At 43.2% G+C, this 20827-nt stretch overlaps 1 protein-coding gene across 2 annotated transcripts in view; it reads left to right on the top strand.

Moving 5' to 3' along the window:
- ALDH7A1 (aldehyde dehydrogenase 7 family member A1) overlaps positions 1–18896 on the top strand; it is a 42988-nt gene extending 24092 nt beyond the window's left edge. For both annotated transcript variants that reach the window (XM_059693737.1, XM_059693738.1), the window contains 9 exons: positions 3268–3309; positions 5137–5231; positions 8177–8261; positions 9718–9824; positions 12469–12585; positions 13855–13952; positions 14148–14221; positions 17296–17371; positions 18730–18896. In XM_059693737.1, the coding sequence (XP_059549720.1) occupies positions 3268–3309; positions 5137–5231; positions 8177–8261; positions 9718–9824; positions 12469–12585; positions 13855–13952; positions 14148–14221; positions 17296–17371; positions 18730–18784 (749 nt within the window). In that variant the 3' untranslated portion in view covers positions 18785–18896. The remainder of the gene's footprint in view (positions 1–3267; positions 3310–5136; positions 5232–8176; positions 8262–9717; positions 9825–12468; positions 12586–13854; positions 13953–14147; positions 14222–17295; positions 17372–18729) is intronic.
- Positions 18897–20827: the final 1931 nt, after the last annotated feature.

Here is a 20827-nt window from a genome sequence, read left to right on the forward strand (position 1 = left end):
AATAAATAAAAGTGATTTGCATAGAAGCTGATTTTAAAGTGCATTTAAGGAAAAATAAATGTATGTTCAAATGGTGTGGCAAACACAGCTCTAAAATTGAGGCAAATAAATTTAAAATCTTTATGCTGGGAGTGTAAGGTCAGAATGGCATTCATAGCCTGCTGTGTAATTGCCTGGAATGTAAGCTGACAATGTATATAGTAGCCCTAATATTCATGCCCTTTGGCCCTGACCTACATAGGTAAGAGGTAGATATCCAACAGTCCATATATTCAACACTAGAGAAGTAGCTAAATAAAATTTGGTACATCATCATGATGGATACTATGCAGTGATTTTTAAAAAAATGTTTTTATTGATTTCAGAGAGGAAGGGAGAGGGGGAGAGAGATAGAAACATCAATGATGAGAGAGACTCATTGATTGGTTGCCTCCTGCGCGCTCCTACTGGGGATCGAGCCTGCAACCCAGGCATGTGCCCTGACTGGGAATTGAACCCAGGACCTCTTGGTCCATGGGATGATGCTCAATCCACTGAGCTATCACAGCCAGGTGATTTTATATATATATATATATATATATATATATATATATGTATATATATATATATATATATATATATATATATATATATATATTTTTTTTTATTTTATTAATTTTTTACAGAGAGGAAGGAAGAGAGAGAGAGAGAAACATCGATGAGAGAGAAACATCAATCAGCTGCCTCCTGCACACCTCCTACTGGGATGTGCCCGCAACCAAGGTACATGCCCTTGACTGGAATTGAACCTGGGACCTTTCAGTCCGCAGGCTGACGCTCTATCCACTGAGCCAAACCGGTTAGGGCTGTTTGTTTCTTTTAACAGCTAATAATTTAAGGAGAAGTAATGAGATATTAACCAGAAAATAAAGCAAAGTTAATTAGATAGTTTGATCTCAACTAAATGTAAACGCACAGGGAAATGATTGGAAGGCACTATACCAAAGTGTAAGGACAGATTTCATGGTGACCTATGGGCCATAGCTTTTTGCCTGCTTGATACATTTTGTTCCTTTTAAAAAATAATTTTCTACAATGAGCACATAATTGTTAAACCTTTTTATTGTGATAAGATGTATAAAAATTCACCATTTTAACTATTTTTAAGTGTGCAGTTCTGTGGCATTAAGTATATTTACATTGTTGTATAACCGTCACCAGTATCCATTTCCAGAACTTTCTTTTTGTCTTCCCAATGGACACTCTGTGTCCATTAAAACCAACTCTCCGTTTCTGCCTCCGCCCGACCCTTTGGCAGCTACTATTCTACTCTCTGTCTCGGTGGACTTGACTCTTTTAGGGAGCTCATCTAACCAGAATCACAATATTTGTCTTTCTGTGACTGGCTCAAGTCATTTAACATAATGTCTTTAAGGTTCATCCATGTTGTAGAATTTTCATTCTTTTTAAGGTTGAATACTATTTCATTTTATATATATACACACTAGTGGCCCTGTGCACAAACCCATGCGCCAGTAGCTCTCTGTGGGGCCTGGCCGCTCCGTGCCTGCTGCCCAGAGGCTCTCTGTGGCCTCTGGACCACAGAACGCTTGCCTTGTCGCCATGGCAACGATGCAAGCATGTCCCCCTCTCCACGCCCCTGCTACTCTGTGCCCGCTGCCCAGAGGCCCTCCGAGGCCAGGGTAGAATGCTTGCCTCGTCGCCACGGCAACGAAGCAAGCGTTCCGCCAGGCCGCTCATGCTGCCCCCTCGCAGTGGCCGCCCCCCCAGGACTGAGGGACTCTGGCAGGGCTGAGAGGACTGGGCGCCACCATCTTGTGGCTATGGGAACCACCATCTTTGTGATGGAGTGATGGTTAATTTGCATATTACCCTTTTGTTAGATAGGATTTTTAGCCAGTCATCCTTTAGTGGACACTTGAGTTGCTTCCACCATTTAGCTGTTGTGAATAATGCTGCTGTGAACATGGGGTACAAATGTCTGTTTGAGTCCCTGCTTTTACTTCTTTTGGCCCTATATCCAGCCGTTAAATTGCTAGATCATTCATATGGTAATACTGTCTTTAATTTCTTGGGACATTGCCATATAGTTTTCCATAGTGGCTGCACCATTAACACTAACTGGTTTTTTTTTGGATATAACGTCAAACTTAGAGAAAAGTTATAAGACACACAGTAATTTCTATATAGCCCTAACCAGATTACCAATTGCTTACATTTTTGCCCCATTTGTGTTTTAATTTTCTCTTTCTCCAGTGTTATGCCCAGAGTTCGGGGTCCCCAACAATCCACCACCAGGGAGCCCCCTCCGATGCAAAGCAGACTCTCGGAGTGGGGTCCCTCGTGGGTTTTTCTTGGGGATCCCGGACGCGCCCCCAAAATGTTATGCCCAGAGCTCGGGGTCCCCAATAATCCACCACCAGGGAGCCTCCTCCGATGCAAAAGCAACGAGTCTTTATTGATCAATTCTAGAATTGGCTCCCAGCCTCTATCCGGCGCAGCAGTGAGGCAAGAGAGAGTGTCCCAGGAGAACCAAGGTTATATAGGGCTAGCTATTTGGGGTGGGCTTTAGGGGTGGTGTGAGTTACAGAGCTTGGTCAGGGTTTTACAGCATAAGGGTCAGGAAGTGACCATCACATTCTGAAGGTTGGAGCCGTCCTCCACTGTAGCCTTATTAGGACCGTAGCTACATTTCTGGAGCTTCATTGGTCCACTCAGATGGGTGGTTCGGAGAGTTAGGACAATACCAGCATTCTTGTGGTCACTCTCGTGGGGGGGGCGGCTTGGGCTGAGGGCCCAGCCTTGCAAGACAAGATAGAGGAGAGGGAGAAGAGTATGTCCCTGCTTCGTCCTTGAAGAGGGAGGAGGGTGCATTTCTGCTTAGTTCTGCTTAGTTCTTTCAAGTTCCGTTCTGTCCCTTCACCAGTAGCACACACACACATACACACACACAAATGCACACTCGCACATATGCACACACATATATGGTGGTTGCATGTTATTTTGAACCATTTGAAAAGAGTTGAAAACCTGTGTTCCTTTACCACTAAGTATTTCAGTGTATTTCCTGAGCAACAAGTACATTGTGTCATATAACCACAGTATAATTATTAAAATCAGGAAATATTTCATTGATTCAATGTTCATGCTATGTTTTAAATCAGAAAATAAATTAAAACATAACTGGGGTAGATTATGATTTGAGGCCATCTGTCAGTGTGCATGAAATACTAAAATAGGCATTAATGTGTGCTTATATGTTTTTAGGGAGAAGCTTGTTAGAGCTTGGAGGAAATAATGCCATTATCGGTAAGGCTGCTCTGTGTTTTTGTTTGTTTTCCATTAAGAATATCTTCGATAGTTGTCCTGAGTATATAGCACTTGTAGGAGCTCGTCTGGTCTGTTTTTGTACGTGCCTAAGGCCTGACTCACACCTTCAGGAACTTTACTTATGAGACAGGACACATGGTTTGAAGGCAGAGATAATAAGGAAGGAAGGGTGTTCGTGTTTGGAAAACGTAATCTGGGTTTAGAACGTGTGTGCAAGACTTCCTAATGTGGCATTGTTCCTTGTTTTCCCTTCTCCCATCTTCTGAAAACTGGCCACGTGTGTCTCTAGAAAAAGTAACTCTTATGTGACTTTCATTAGATTTCAAAAACATTAGTTTGTCTTTTGTGGAATATTTGGTGCTTTTATAACTGAGAAGGAACACTCCCTTAAGGCATTTTAATCATTCACCTGTAGACTTGGTCATTGCATAAGTCTGTTTGTCAATTAATTGGCACAAAAGGAAATAGTCTACTAGTGTAATTGGATAATATAATGACCATCAGTAGGTTGAGACAATAAAAGCATGGGTTTTGTGATAAAAAGCACACTTGCTAATTTGTACATTGCCATCTCCATCGTGTTTAAATGCTTGCACATTTGTGGTGTATGCCAGAAATTTTAAAAGTAGATGGCAAAGGGTTTATTCAAGATGAACTTCTAATGCAGTTTTAAAGAGTGAGTTCATTTAAAAATGTAGTTAGCACTCAGTGAGCACTGGGTGCTCAGCTGGTTTCATATGCGTTGTTTCATTTAATCCCCACAATAACCCCATGAGGCGGATACCATTATTTATCTCATTGGAAGGTTACACTCTGAGGCTTAAAGTGAGCATGGTATGTGCCCAAGTGACGGGCCAGGAGGTGGTGGAACCAGCATTGATACCCTGGCAGACAGACCCCACAATACTGCTCTTTCCTTACCTCCTTGCTTTCACCCATTAGTACCCCAGACATTATCCCATTTTATGGCTGAGGAAATTGAGGCTTAAAAAGGTAAAATAACACAACTAAAAAGTGGTGGAAACCGACAAGAACCCGGGGTCTGCTTGGTTGCACAAACCCCCTTCTTACCCATCATGCTAGTCTGGGAATGCTGTTAGTTTGGAAAAGGGACAATGGAAGATGTAGAGGGAATCATGTCTGTAAGTTTCTCTAAGGGGTAAGAAGGAAGGAATTACGAGTCATATAAAGGGAAGGGTTAACTTTGTAAAGACTGGGCTAGTTTTTCTCCTGAGGGTGAGGAAGGAATGCACAGAAGCAGAGGAATTAGAATGACTGCATCGGTCCCTCAGAGGAGCAGAGGAAGCTGGGAAGGGCCCTCCGCGTGTGGTCACTAAGTGGGGTGAGGTAATCCAGAGAAGGAGTGAAGAGTGCGAGGGGTTTCAGAAATTTGGACACACTTCTGTAGGAGCAACACGAATATTTCGGGGCCTGGACTGGTGCAGGGTGGGGTAGATGCTAGCGAGCCAGTCTGCAGGGCGATGGTCCGAAGCTTCCCCCGCTCTCCACGGGCGCGTGGAAGATGGCATCAAGGTGGGCCTCGGGGTTGAGACTGGAGAGAAGGAAAGCTGACAAAAAGAATGGTGGTCTTAGAGAGGAGACCTCAAGGAGGCTGCAGAGCAGGCTTAGTATCAGGAACTGGGAGGCATGAAAGGTGAAGAGGTCAGAGGAGCGAGAGCCTCCATGCACATCTGTCCTGGGATGAAGGCCATGGGGCCATCTCTCAATTCTCATGTAATCTTTTTAGCAGGCACCTTGTCTGCCTACTTCACAACACTAATGGGTGTGTGTTTGTGCTTCTCTAAGCGTTTGAGGATGCGGACCTCAGCTTAGTGGTTCCATCAGCTCTCTTTGCCGCCGTGGGGACAGCCGGCCAGAGGTGCACCACTGCGAGGCGCCTGGTGAGTGTGTGTGTATAGGCATGTGAGGTTGTCCTGCTCTTCAAATTGTCGTAGAAGTACTTCCTACCCATCGTGCTAGATGGCGAATGATGTGGCCCTGTTCTCTTCTCAGCCAGGGACTGTCTTACCCTCCAGCCTAGGATAAAAGCGGTTTCTCTCTAACTGGTTGGACTTGGACTGGGAGGTGAGACTGTTTTCAGTCCCACATCCAGCACAATATGTACAAAGTCCAATGCCACTTAGAGACTAAAGCAAGCTTAATATTTGACAAGTTCTAAAATTGTTAGCAAAAAGATAGACAGCCTTGGCTTTTACTTATAAAAGCATTTTAGAGATTTTAATTTTTGTCTTGTAAGTCAAGTCTTAGATTTGACTTGATATGACATGGTTTATTTATTTATTTATTTTTTTAAAATATATTTTATTGATTTTTTACAGGGAGGAAGGGAGAGAGATAGAGAGTTAGAAACATGGATGAGAGAGAAACATCGATCAGCTGCCTCCTGCACATCTCCCACTGGGGATATGCCCGCAACCCAGGTACATGCCCTTGACCAGAATCAAACCTGGGACCCTTCAGTCCGCAGGCCGACGCTCTATCCACTGAGCCAAACCGGTTTCGGCATGACATGGCTTATTGAAAAGCAAATGACTATGTATGTGCTTTCTCTCTTTATAAATAAATACATACATAAATAAGACATTAATATTCTATATAATAAAAGGCTAATATGCAAATTGCCCCCTCAACTGGGAGTTTGACCAGGAGTTCGACCAGGGGTCAGGGCCAGCCGGCCAACCGCCTGCGGCCCCTCCGCCTGGCTGGCCCTGCTCCCAACCATCCCCCTACCCCCCCCCCCCCCCCCATCAGGGGCCAGGCAGGTTGGCCAACAATCGGGGCAGGCCGGCCGGACCCCAGCCATGCACAAATTCATGCACTGGGCCTCTAGTGTGCATATAAGGAGATGATGTTTAGCTTCAGCATGAGTAGGGTTAATGTTAATTAACTCAGATTTGGGCTGGGTTTCAAGTTTTGTGTCAGATATATCCTTGATTTTCATGACTCTCTTGGTAATGAAAAAACTGTGTACAACTAGACAAGTTTGGTTAGGCTCAAAATTTGGCTACATTTGTCATTTTTAAATCATTAGTGTTAAGTTTTCCTCCTGTAATTAAAAAAACAGTTTACAGTTGAATTACAGAGGAATTGATTTTGGGTTTTTACTCTCACCCACAGTGCATCTGAACAAATTCTTCATAAGGTTGATATAGTCTAAATTAACAAAAATAAAAGATATATGAAAATTAAGTCTTTTCCCAAAACATATTCATTTTTCCTGTATTTTACAACAAAAGAACACCTTTTTTTGTTTTTACATTACTCAGTTGAAATTCTCAAAAAAGATCTAAGACACAATATTCATAAAGCATTTACAGTTTATTAAATTTAAACATTTATTCCATTAATGCTGAGAAGAAAATGAGTTCTTTAAAAATGGTTAGCCTATATAATAAAACCCTAATATGCAAATGGACTGAACAGTGGAATGGTCGCTATGATGCACACTGACCACCAGGGGGCAGATGCTCAATGCAGGCACTGCTCCCTGGTGGTCAGTGCGCTCCCACAGGGCTCATGGCTGGTGAGTGCAGTGGTGGCGGGAGCCTGTTTCACCTTTGCTGCAGATGGGCAGTAAGAGGGGTCCCGGACTGCAAGAAGGATGTCCGCCTGTCGGCAGGCGGACATCTCCCGAGGGGTCCTGGACTGTGAGAGGGCGCAGGCCAGGCTGAGGGACCCTCCCTCTGCCCCCCCCCCCGTGCATGAATTTTGTGCACCGGGCCTCTAGTAATCTTAATAATATGACAAACTATGAAATGCCAAAAAAGGAGCATTTCTCTATTCAGCCAATTTTTTCTTTTCCTTTGTGTCTTAGAGCAAATATATATAGCCATGCCATATGTGTGTGTGTGTGTATGTATATACATATATATATGTATATACATACACACACACACATTTTTATTGATTTCAGAGAGGAAGGGAGAGGGAGAGAGAAACATCAATGATCACTGATTGGCTGCCTCCTGCACGCCCTCTACTGGGGATCGAGGCCACAACGCAGGCATGTGCCCTGACCGGAATTGACATGTGAACTCCTGATTCATAGGTCAACGCTCAACCACTGAATCACACCAGCCAGGACATGCTTTATATTTAGTGTTAAAAAGTTAGAAGCTATTATTAGTCATTGCCCAAATCGATTTCCATAGAACATTTAAGTGATATGTAGAAAAATCTATTGCAGTACTACAGACTAAAGTACTACTCATAATGTCAATATGTTTGCCCTATGGAGACCAACTCAGAGAACGGATGGCTAGACGAGCTCACCTCCGCCACTGGGAACATAGCATGGAGCTCATGGTCCTACCCAGAGTGAGTCCAAGGCATGTCCTCACCTGAGTAAGGCCTCACTCTGGACATCTTGGCCTGAGGCTGAGAGCACCTGGTCACACGGCAGCAGAGGTCAGGTGACAGATCACTGTGGTGTGTGTTTGCCATGACTCATGCAGGCATAGTTGGGGGATAGGTATACTTAGGCTTTCTGCTGCTTAAGTTATCCAGCCCTCTAGAATAGAAACAGGCATAATTGATTGTAAAGCTTAGTCAAATGGATCCCTAGAGACCTGATCAAGACTTGTCTCATGGTTTTGTTCTAACAGCCACCTAGAGGAAATTATTATCTTCATGTAGTAAACAATTAAAATTAGAAATTATACAATTACAAAAATAAACATACTTGTACTTGCATATGTTTTAGAGATCACAATTTTTCAAAATTTATTATGAACTATAAATTAGCACTATTGAGAAAAACTGTACATTGTTAACAAATTTGTACATTTATTTGACAATTCCCTTGCGTATTTCTTTTTTCACTTAGTTTTTGCATGAGAGCATCCATGATGAAGTTGTAAATAGACTTAAAAAGGCCTATGCACAGATCCGGGTCGGGAACCCATGGGACTGTGAGTATCTGGTTGACAGGTGTTTCTGAACTTTCTTTCCTGAGAGGACTGGGGGCACACAGAGCAGGTTATAGGGCATTGAGGGTGACACGTCTGCTCCTAGGTCCGGATCTAGAGTGCTTGGTGTGGGCTCGGGGGTTCCCCGGGGCGTAGTGTGCAGCTGGGATGGGTGTGATGAGCTCTTCTCTCTTCACGCCTGTTCCCCTCTTCTAAGCCACCACCGTCCTCTCTCATGGAAGGCTGCAGGAGTCACCAGACACACTTCCTGCTTTTACCTCTGCCTTCCACAGTGACCAGAGTGATTTTCTTAAATGTACTTGGATTAGATGATTCACTCTTATTTTAAATATTCCAGTAACTTTTCTTTGCTCTTTGACTAAAATCTAGATTTTTTCCTGCTCTTTCTTTAGCAGGCTCACCATCTGTGTGATCTGACCTATGCTGCCTCCCCCTTTACCTCCTGACCACTGTCCCTGGGCTCCTACCTCCTGGCCTCTGTCCCCGGGCTCCTACATCCTGACCTCTGTCCCCAGGCTCCTACCTCCCGACCTCTGTCCTGGGCTCCTACCTCCTGACCTCTGTCCCCGGGCTCCTACCTCCCAACCTCTGCCTCTGGGCTTCCTGAACTCCAGTGTTCCAGACTCCTCTCAGTGCTGGGGTCCCAGGCTGTCCTGCTGTTCTCTCTGCTGGGAAAGCTCTTCACCCAGATCGTCCCGCAACTAGCTTCCTGCTACAAGGCCACCTCCTCCTGAGCCTACCTGCCTTCCTTCTTCCTCTTTCCTGGGCTCACTTGTAACGCTCTGCTTTCTGGCAGCTGTCCATGGGTGGCATGAGGCTCTCCCCTGTAAATTGCACACCAATTGCTGAGCCTGTGAAGTTCCTAGGCAGCGGTTCTCAACCTGTGGGTCGTGACCATTGGAAAACACATATAGCATATCAGATATTTACATTATGATTCGTAACAGTAGCAAAATTACAGTTATGAAGTAGCAACGAAAATAATTTTATGGTTGGGGGTCACCACAACATGAGGAACTGTATTAAAGGGTCGCGGCATTAGGAAGGTTGAGAACTGCTCTCTAGGACCTAGAGAGTGGTCACCCTGCAATGAATGAACAGGCGCACACTGGTTGATCTAAACCAGGGGTTGATACACACATTTTGGCCTGCCACTCGTTTCTATAAAGAAAGTGTGTCAGGACATGGCCACCCTACTCGTTTACCTATGTTCTGTGGCTGCTTTCAACTGCAGTGGCCAATTGAGTGGTTGTGACGGAGACCACATATGTCATCTGACGCATTACATATTTACTGTCTAGCCCTTGACAGAAAAAGGTTGCAGATACTGTTCTAAACCGAGAGGACATAGGAAGGGATTGGTTCCTTGGGAAAGCTGTTATAAGAATAAAATACTGCCATTTAAAGGACAATGAAGGACATGCCTTTTTCTCTCCAGCTAACGTTCTCTATGGGCCACTCCACACCAAACAGGCAGTGAACATGTTTCTTGGAGCAGTGGAGGCAGCCAAGAAAGAAGGAGGCACCGTGGTCTACGGTGGCAAGGTGAGGACAGCCCGGAGCTCGGCAGTGAGATTTCCACCTCTCCCTGGGTGACAGGTCCCCGACTGCCCTCTTCCTTCTCCTTTTTGTAAGGGGGATACATGCTTTAAACCATGACATCGTGAACTGCATGGGAATTTCTGGAAGGACACACAAGAATCTCAGGGCTGTGGTTGCCTTTGAATTGAGTCTCTAGGAACTTGTATGGAGGGAGACCTTCATGATACTGTAGAAGATTTTGTACTACAGTAATTAGAATCGTATTTAATGGTTATTTTAAAAGGTCAAGTGAGATCGAGAATCAAAAAAATACACACCAAAAACATTTTAATTTAACACAGACAGCTACATTTGAGTCTTTAGATGTAGTCAAAGCAGTTTTCTCATGTGTGGTAGGCATTTGTCTTCATCCTTGCATAAGCTATACCAGTAATTTATTATCTACAATTTAGTTTCATTTTCTTTTTAAACATTTAATCACCTTTATTTATTTATTTTTTTGTTTGTATGTTTTTGTTAATCCTCACCCGAGGATATTTTTCTATTGATTTTTAGAGAGAATGGAAGAGAGAGAGGGAGAGACAGAGAGAAATATCGATGTGAGAGTAACACATCAATTGGTTGCCTCCTGCAGGAGCCCTGACCAGGGCCCCAGGCCGGGGAGGAGCCTGCAACCAAGGTATGTGCCCATGACTGGAATAGAACCTGGGACCCTTTGGTCCGCAGGCTGATGCTCTATCCACTGAGCCAAACCGATAGGGCTCATCTTCTTTTTAAAAAATATATTTTTATTGATTTCATAGAGGAAGGGAGAAGGGGAGAGAGAGAGACATCAGTGATGTGAGAGAATCATTGATTAGCTCCCTTCCGCACACTCCACACTGGGGTTTGAGCCCACAACCCAGGCATATGCCCTGACCGGGAATCAACTTCGACCTCCTAGTTCATAGGTCAACGCTCAACTACTGAACCATGCTGGCTGGACTTTAGTTTCACTTTCTTTAATATCCACTGAGATGAGTCTCTTGCAAAGCTATCTGAGAGAAGACTCCTCTCTAGTTGTCTTACCATTGACACACCCACATCTCATTGGACAGCTTGTATATGAATATTATGTATTTTTTGTTACTTTTGTTGAGGTTTTTTTTGTGTGTTTTTTTTTGTTGTTTTGTTTTTGTTTTTTTAAATATATTCCATTGAACCTCCACAGAGAGGAAGGGAGAGAGATAGCCAGAAACATCGATGAGAGAGAAACATCGACCAGCTGCCTCCTGCACATCCCCCACCGGGGATGTGCCCGCAACCCAGGCACATGCCCTTGACCGGAATCGAACCTGGGACCCCTCAGTCCACAGGCCGACGCTCCATCCACTGAGCCAAACCAGCTTCGGCAGAGTTTTTTCCTGAAACATTTAACTTAAGTTTTATAGAAATAGCTCCCTTTTCCTTGTGTAATATTTATTTAAGTTATGCAACACAATGTAGCATTAAAGTAACAGCTAACAGCTGCCATGCCCAGGATTGGGAGTACATCTAGCTGACTCTTGGTAAACATATGCTCAGAGGCTGATGCAGGATTACACAGGCACACCGGAGAGCCGACCCCCTAACAGGGCAGGTTGCTGTGGGCATCAGTAGGGTATGGAAGGAGAAGTGATCACTAAGTGGACAGGAATTAGTAATCTGATTACATGGAAGTTAGTTAGGAATGTCTACACTCTATCCTTCTGGAGCTTTTGATTTTTGTACAATGTGTATTAGTTTGCTGTGGTTGCCATAACAAAATATCATAGATTGGATGGGTGAAACAGCAGGTATTTATTTTTCTCGCAGTTCTGGGGGCTGGAAGTCTAAAGGTGCTGGCAGGATTGGTTTCTGGTGAGGCCTCTGTTCCGGCACGAGGTGTCCTCACACAGCCTTCCCTCTGCATGAAGGGGGGAGGGCTCTGGCTTCTTCCTCTTATAAGGACATCAGGTCCATGAGGTTAGGTCCCCACCCACGTGACCTTATTTAACTTTTCCTCCATGAAGGCCCTGTCTCCAAATTCAGTCACTCTGGGGGTTAAGGTTTCAACATATGAATTTGGGGGTGGGGATACAATGTAGCTATAACACAGTGGGTATAGATTACCTATTTTAAAGTTACATGATTTTTAAAAAATATATATTTTATTGATTTTTTTACAGAGAGGAAGGGAGAGGGATAGAGAGTTAGAAACATCCATCAACTGCCTCCTGCACACCCCCACTGGGGATGTGCCCACAACCAAGGTACATGCCCTTGACCGGAATCGAACCCAGGCCCCTTCAGTCTGCAGGCCGACGCTCTATCCACTGAGCCAAACCGGTTAGGGCAAGTTACGTGATTTTTAAAATCATCAGTTGTAACTTTTTTTCAATGCTACTTGGCTGTGACACATGGCACAGCTCTCTATCCTTGATTTCTCTTTTTTCCTTTTTATCTTTGACCAAGTTAGAGCCAGTAGGAGGCAGAGAAAATTTTCATTCATGATGGGAAGTTACTGTGCAGAAACAATTCACCTAAAATGGTGTTGGCTTTTTTCTCATAAGTATCAGCAAAGATACCTGACCACAAGTACTAGAAAACAAAATGCTTTCATTGTTTTTATTTCCTTTCTCTGCTGAAGGTTATGGATCGCCCTGGAAATTATGTGGAACCGACAATTGTGACGGGTCTTGCCCACAATGCGTCCATTGCACACACAGAGACTTTTGCGCCGATTCTTTATGTCTTTAAATTCAAGGTAAAAAAATGGGTTCTGGCTCTCTTCTCTCTAGTCTAATGTTGAAACAAACATTAGAAGGCCAGGAGAAAATGAAGGTGTATTAAATTTCACTCGATTTGCCCTTTTTTTTTTTTTAATATATTTTATTGATTTTTTACAGAGAGGAAGGGAGAGAGATAGTTAGAAACATCGATGAGAGAGAAACATCGATCAGCTGCCTCCTGCACATCTCCCACTGGGGATATGCCCGCAACCAAGGTACATGCCCTTGACCGGAATCGAACCCGGGACCCTTCAGTCTGCAGGCCGACGCTCTATCCACTGAGCCAAACCGGTTTCGTCTCGATTTGCCTCTAGGGAGGTTTTAGAAAGTCTTTCTGATTGGTATAAATTTGAAAGTTATAGGTAAAATATGATGGATGAACACTTTAAACTATAGAGCATGTCAAGCAAGCTGCCAGGGAAACCAAGACTGTTGGAATTTATGGAGATTGTGGCCCTCATCTCCTGTATCACCTGATTCTGAGCCGAGTGGGCCAAAAATCTGGCTTCTGTGCAGAAGGACTAGATAGTGGGATAGACTGAGAGCCACATATCAGCTGACGAAATGAGAAGAGTGAGGGCAACGTAAAGATCTTCAGTTGCAGTCTGTATCCGAGGACAGGCTATGGCGGTTGTAGCAGATGAAGAGAACTACAGGGTCTCCTGCCCCAGCCCTGCCAGATCCTATTTAGAGATTGAATCAAGGTCTGAATGTGCCGTGATTGACTGTGGAGGAGTAAGGAGAATCGCACCTTATTGCAATCACATGATTGTATTTCCTAACATCTTGCTTAAAATTGTATCATCATGTTTCACATATGGTGATTAGAGGGTAAAATTTCATGTTTTTAGTGTGTGCTTGTGTGACTATGAGCTCTCGAGCAAATAATTTAACCTCTTGGGGCTCCTTTGCCTCATCTGTAAATTGGGGATAATAGAAAACCTGTGTCAGAGGGTGAGGAATAACTAACTAAATGCATGCTAAGTGGTGGTCAGTGTGTTGCACTTAGTAAGAGTTCAATAACTATTAGATTTCATGTATAATAGCTTGAATGGAAGAATGTACTGGGAGCCTCGAGGAAAGATTTTGTTCCCTAAAGTACAGCTGGGGAGAAAAGCCTACAAAGGCACTGTAAGAGAAATAGACGTGTGACTCTGGTTTCCTTTTTTGCATTAAAATTATACTGGTGCACCTCATGAAATGAGTCTCACAGTAACTTCGACCCGAACCCTGTGTCCTTTCAGAACGAAGATGAAGTCTTTGCCTGGAATAATGAAGTAAAACAGGGACTTTCAAGTAGCATCTTTACCAAGGATTTGGGCAGAATCTTCCGCTGGCTTGGGTATAACCTTGTTTATTTTTAAAACCTCTGTAAGTCTGATTTGTGTGGTGATGGACTTTAAAAAAAACACATGAAACCATCATAGTTGAAAATCCATTCTTTGGCACTGAAAGTCTTAGAATTTGTTTGGATTGTTTGTTTTATTTTTTACTTTCCTATATGTTGCTCTCACCACGCCTCCCTTTATACACACAGACCGAAAGGATCAGACTGTGGCATCGTGAACGTCAATATTCCGACGAGCGGGGCTGAGATTGGCGGCGCCTTCGGTATGTGCAGCACGTGTCTCCTTTCCCGTGTTGGGCGGTGTCTTGGCCTGCTAGGGCTGCCATAGCAAAATACCACAGACCAGGTGGCTTCAACAGCAGAAATGAATTTGCTCACCGTCCTGGAGGCTGGAGTCCAAGGTCAAGGTGTTGGCAGGTTTGGTTTCTCCTGAGGCCTCTCTTCCTGGCTTGAGGCCACCTTCCTCCTGTGTCCTCACATGGCCTTTTTTCTGGACACACACCTCTGGTGTCTCTTCCTCTTATACGGACACCAGTCCTATTGACTTCGGGCCCTAACTTTATGACTTCATTTAACCTTAATTACCTACTTAAGTCTTTTATTCATTTGTTTACTGAGCTCAGCTACAATCTGAGTGATTGGAGGCTGGGGCTTCACATCTTCATGGGGGAGGGGAACAATTCAGTTCATAGCAGGCAGTAAAAGAAAAGCAGTAGTAGCTTTTAGAAAAGTTTGACCAAGAAACTGAAATACTCATCTTACCTGCCTAACATGCCTGAGAAAGCTCGCGTTCCATATTCCGAGTGACTGTCCAGGGCCCTGCCTTCTATTCTCAGCCGTGGCGTCACGCTAGGGCAGGGCCCTCAGCCTGAGATGTGTGGACCCCTGACTTGGCATCTGTTTTCTGGGGAGATAGTTAAGACCGCCCCAAAATTAAGACTCCTGCTTTAAAGACAGAAAATTCCACACAAAAAATTCTGGTTTGTATTGGCAAAGTGGGCATAGTAAATGTTAAATGTTATTTTTCATCTTAGATGAAATACTAAGTTGTTTCTTTTCACGGAGTCCTGTTTCCGATTTCTTATTTATTTATATATTTCCACCTCCAGCCCCCCCTCCCCCCATTTTCTCTTTGTATGCTTTGAGTTCTCAGTGCTTAAACTTAATAATAGTAATAATTTTAAAAACCTTTCCAACAGTCATTTATTGTTTTACTTATTAAAAATGACCCAAAGTATAGTAAAAACAGATTGCCTTTAATTCTATAGAGAAGCAAAACAAGCATTCATTAATCCTTGTGAAAGTTTAATTCGGGTCATTCTTTCCTATATTTTAGACAAAACTATAATTACTTTTCAGTGTGAAGACTCTGACAAAAGTTTCCTGCTTTCATTTCATCCCGTCCCCCTTGCCCTCCACTATTTGAGGCCTGAATGCATCTGTCTGTCCTTCTGTAATCCTTTCATCCCTGCGTCCAGCCCATGCCTCCTCTCTCCTATGGACTCTTCTTCATTTCAGCCCTCACATTAATGTTAAAAAAATTTAAAGTTTTAGAATGGAAAAAGAAGTTCTGCCCACACTTCCTCTCCCTCCTTCTTTCCCAGAGGCAACCATTTTGAGATCCTCACTAAAAGAAAATAATAAATTGACTCTGAATGTACAATTTTTCTAAGTAGTGTGCTTCACGGCACTCTGTCGCAGCTTTAGACCCTCTGCTGTGCTCGATTAACCTTCTTAATTCCTCTCTTCCCCATAAGCGATGTGACACTGTTGTGTGGGGTGCGGTCCAGAGGAAAGGCGGGACTAGAGTCTTCTCCAGTGGAGGCACAAGAGATGAGCTTACTTCTCCCAGCAGGGGATTGTGACAGCACAGGTAGTCTGCCAGGAAAGCTCACGACAGACTCCGCACCCAAGCCTTCTGCTGGGGCCTGGTCACGGAGGCGCCTTCTGCCTGGCACATCCCCCAAATTCCAGGCTCTCAGAGGAAGGCAGGTGTTGAACATAAACCACATTGATTGTACAGAAACAGTGCGGGCCCAATGAGGCACCTCAGTCATTCAGGGAACTTTTATTATCAGTGTAGGGGACTGTGCAGCAGCTATGGGCCCAGATGCAAGCAGACCTGCTATGCTTTTTCTGCGTAGTTCAGTTTTGAATTAATTTTTCCTCAGAGTTTTGGAGCTGTTTGTCTTCTGGTTGCTAGTATTGTAGTTGGAAAGCCCAATCCACTTTGATTTCTGATCTTTCTCCCCTGTTTTTAAAAATGTGAAATTTCATAGTAACATGCCTCAGTGGAGATCGTTGTAAAAGTATCTGTGGGCCAGTTAGTGGGCCAGTGACTGTCCTTGGATAGTGGAGCTCATAGTTTTCCGTTCTGATTGTGCGTTGGCAGTGTTTCTTTGAAAAAATTTCCTTTGATTTTTCTCTATTTTAATTTCTGGAACTCCTATTATTTAAATGTTATCTCTTGATAAAATTGATTGTCTGATTTTATCATTTCCCTCCTTTAGTCTTTTTGTTTTTTATATGGGAAATTTCCTCAAATTTTTCTCCTAATCCTTCTATTAAGTTTTTTCTCCTCTGCTGTTATTAAAGACAATACCAAGACATTTCTTGTGCTTTGATGACACACTTTTAAGTAGTATCCTTTTCTTATTTCCATGGATTCATTATCTTCTTATAACCTGAGGATATTAATTTAACATTTAAAATATTTTATTATAAAAGCAGTTTATGTATATTATAAAAAAAATTACACATAGATCATCATAAATGAGAAAATAAAAACATTTCCACTGTCAGAGGTTCTATTCTTTTTTTTTTTTTTTTTAATATATTTTATTGATTTTTTACAGAGAGGAAGGGAGAGAGATAGAGAGTTAGAAACATCGATGAGAGAGAAGCATCGATCAGCTGCCTCCTGCACATCTCCCACTGGGGATGTGCCCGCAACCCAGGTACATGCCCTTGACCGGAATCGAACCTGGGACCCTTCAGTCCGCAGGCCGACGCTCTATCCACTGAGCCAAACCGGTTTTGGCATAGAGGTTCTATTCTTAACACCTTGGTCTAATGGTAAAGTTTTTTAAAAAGGTTTCCTTCTTCCTGACACATTTCTGTTTCCTCTTAATTCCTTTTATTTTTTTCCCCCTCCGATTTTCATGTTTATTTTGGTCTCTGTCTTTTATCCATTTGTGTGCAAAGGAAATTGGGCTAAATGTCCAGGAACCGGTCAGGTAGCTCTAGTCTCCTTTTGGTGTCTTCTCCTCAGTGTAGGAGCCCACACAGAAAGAAACAGCCCAGGAGATGAGATTGAGCTGCCTTTGTGTTCCTCCAGGGGGAGAAAAGCACACCGGTGGTGGCAGGGAGTCCGGCAGTGACGCCTGGAAACAGTACATGAGAAGGTCTACTTGGTAAGAAAGGCTTCGGGAAGATGGGTTTGGGCTTAAAGTTATTGCAACGTGCATTTACACTCTTCTCCTTTCTGCTCTGGCTTTATGCATTTCCATTTAATTTTATTTTTCTAATGTTCCACGCTCTCCCCTCCATTTTGTACTATTATTTTTCTACTTTCTTGTCCAGCTTTAGCTAGTGCCCAACAGCCAACTATGAAACCATCTCGTTGGTAATTTCTATCCAGAGACAGCATAGGAACAGGACACTAGGGGAGGTGTCCACCAGCAGGAGAAAGTGGAAGAAGCTGTCCTTTTCTAGTTTTCTCTTTGGGCGCAGTTACCACCCTTGCTACCTATAGAATCAGAAGGAGAGGAGGTGTGCAGGGGCTTGGGGGCCTGGCTAGTAAGCAGGGGGATCCCAGTTCTTTGAGTAGCGAGCATGACCCTTGAAAGTTGGAGTAGCTCATCCCCTAGCACATGGGTAGCTGGTGAGGGAGCTGGCTTCTGGGAGATTTTGACTAGGAGTTGTTTCTTTTAAATGTACACTGTTCTTGCCTCCCCCAGCCCCCCCGCCCCCATGGTTAGAAATAGCTTTACCCAAGTGCAATACAACAGTATGTAGGGCCAGGCCCCTGTGGTGTTCTGCTGTAGAAAGAACATGGGGTGGGGAACCAAGGACACCCATCCCCATCCCATTGACTGCTTCCCACTAGTTCTGTAACCTCAGGTGGGTTTCTCAGCCTCGGCTCCTCATGGCCTTAGTGCTTTGTGCCTGTTGGGAATTTCTGAAGTGCTTTTGGCTACGGCTTGCTAAGTCTTTGCCTGATTCCCGTTCTTTGAAGTCACTTACGTTCTTTTTCCTTTTCTTGTGCATTTGAGATCTAAAGCAGAAAACACTTAACTGTGGCCTTTTGGGAGCCCATTTAATGGGACTCTTCCTCTTAGGAGAAATGAGATGATTACCAGATAACTGACTAACAGGGACGCTTTTATTTTCTCAATTATTATAGTTCTTACTTTTTATCACAATGGGAATGAATATCTGTGTTTTTCCTGCTAATTCAATACATTATTGAATTCAGTACACGTTATTGAGAGAGAGGAAAAGATTGTTATAGTCCCCATATTCTTGTGCTCTAAAAACTATGAATAACATGTATGCTGTGTGTTTTTCCAGATTTTTGTGTTCCTCCTTTTTTTTTCTTTTATAAAACTGGATTCATACTAGGGTTGTTGTGATATTTTCTTCACCATCCTGCAATTTGGACATTTCACGTTGTTAACATAGATCTGCTACATTTTTTAAAGGCATAAAAATATTCGATATTATGTACATGCTCTCCTTCATTTAATTTTGTTCATTTTTTTCCCCTCAGTACCATCAACTACAGTAAGGACCTTCCGCTGGCCCAAGGAATCAAGTTTCAGTAAAGGTGCTTCAAGTTGACATTACTTCAAGTCTTCTAAGTTTTCTTGCAGCTCTGTCTTCTGAAGAAGACAAAGAAATTAAGATTTTCCCTGAATAAATGCATCATTTTGAGTATGACAGTGGCTAATCCTTTATGCCTCCGAGGTCCTGACTAAATCAAGAGACTCATTTAAAAAAAAAAAAATGTCATGGCATAGCCATATTTAGTATAAGACAGGAAAATGGATTTTTATGTTACTAGTAGTTACTAATTTTTTAAAGTTTATGATTATAATTTAGAAAAAATAATACATGCCAGTGTAGGAATTTGGAAAAACAGAACACATAAAATATGAATCTTCTCGGTAGCTGCAGGAACATCTGAGCAGGTAAAGAATATTCTGGTGAGCCTTGATTCGCATCGCCCTCTTCTGGCCTGCAATGGAAAGAGGGCATGTCTTTATGTATGGGGACCATAGCACAGCATCTGTGGAATGACTAAGGTGTTCATCATCATTGCGACTTCTCTTCTCGCGGTGGCTTGTGTCACCACAGGAGAGGTTTGTGGGGAGGACGTAGCTATCACTCCTGCCCTGGAGCTGGCACCTGCCGTGCAGAATGCTATAGAGAGCACGTATATGGATTTCTTCTGCAGCCTCAGGCCATCCTCATTAGCTGGTAGGCTTCTGCGGGTGCCCTTCTGTGGTTGCTCTCGGGGAATGACCGCGTGTGTGGCAGCATGCGTTGAGTGAACTCAGCAGGGTGCACTTGCTCTTTGGCGAGAGTCGCTTCCTTCTCGGGGGAAGCCACCCAGGAGTTCTTGGGGTTCAGTCCAGGCCCCCGTGGAGCTCAAATGGCTCCTGCAGTTGTCTTCCTGGGGTCTGTGCTCCATTGCACTCCTGCCAGATTGGACTGGGCAGATGCCTTTGAGGACGACATTTGTAGATGACCTGATGCATTTTCACAGCTGGCACAGAGTTGGGGTTATGACAGAGAAGCAAGCAAATGGAAAAAAATAAGCAGTCGTAAATTTATCCAGAAAGGAAAGTTACTGTGTGACCAGTGCTCACCTAGGTATGTTGCTGTCAGCTTTGAATATGAATCAAGCCAAATGCTGATGATAGGCCATTTGAGAACATGTTGGTGGGAAGAAGTTAGGGGTGAGGAGGTTAGAGAGGCAAACAGTTCTTAATGTTCAGTAGTGGAAAATCAGTAATACCTAAAATTAGAAAAGAAAGAGATAGCAATTTGGGCTTATAAAAATAGGTAAATTCCCAAAGAATCATTGCTTCAGGGAAGGCATGTGGGGGGTGGGGGCTGGCGACAGGATAGAGTGCTATTTTTCATAGCTAATCCTATAGAGATATTTCACTTCAAATCAGGACAACGTATAACTGAATAAAAATTAAAATCACACAAAAAAGCAAATGAATCAGGTACTTGGAATCCTGCGTTTCCAGACCCCCCCTTCCCCACCCCGTTCACAGCACACACCTGCACACTTGTCTACCCCCATTATTGAACAAGGGGTTCTTTTTTAATATCTCATAAGGTGATCCTCCCAAAAGCCGAATTTCCTTCCATTTTTAAAGTTTAAAATAGATTATTCCGTATTGATACATTTATACTTTTTAATACAAGTGGTTGCTTAAGAAAATTGTGCAATGTGGGCATTTACTTTAAAGATCTTTGCTGTGGTTTCTTGTGTCAGTGTTAAGTATCCTAGCTCTGTCGTATTTACTGACTAAGGCTGTCTGAAGAAAGTAAAGCACTATTAAAACATTTTTAGGAACCATATAATAGTAGATGATTTTTGTTTTGTGAAATTGAGATTTAATGAAAATATTTTCTATATTCTTTTCCTCCCCCCAGCATAATATTTCTAAACAAGCATCCCAAACCCAAAGTAGTATCAGTGTTTGTTTTAATTAAAAATGTTTACATTATAATTTCTCTTTAGGTATTTAAGGAGGCTTTTCATCCTCCTGTGTATCTACGAAGCCATGAAGTTGTGTCCACTGTGGAATAATGAATATCCAATGCATGGTTGCGGGGGTGGGGGGGGC

Source organism: Myotis daubentonii, chromosome 4 (genome assembly GCF_963259705.1).
Source record: "Myotis daubentonii chromosome 4, mMyoDau2.1, whole genome shotgun sequence".
NCBI lineage: Eukaryota > Metazoa > Chordata > Mammalia > Chiroptera > Vespertilionidae > Myotis > Myotis daubentonii.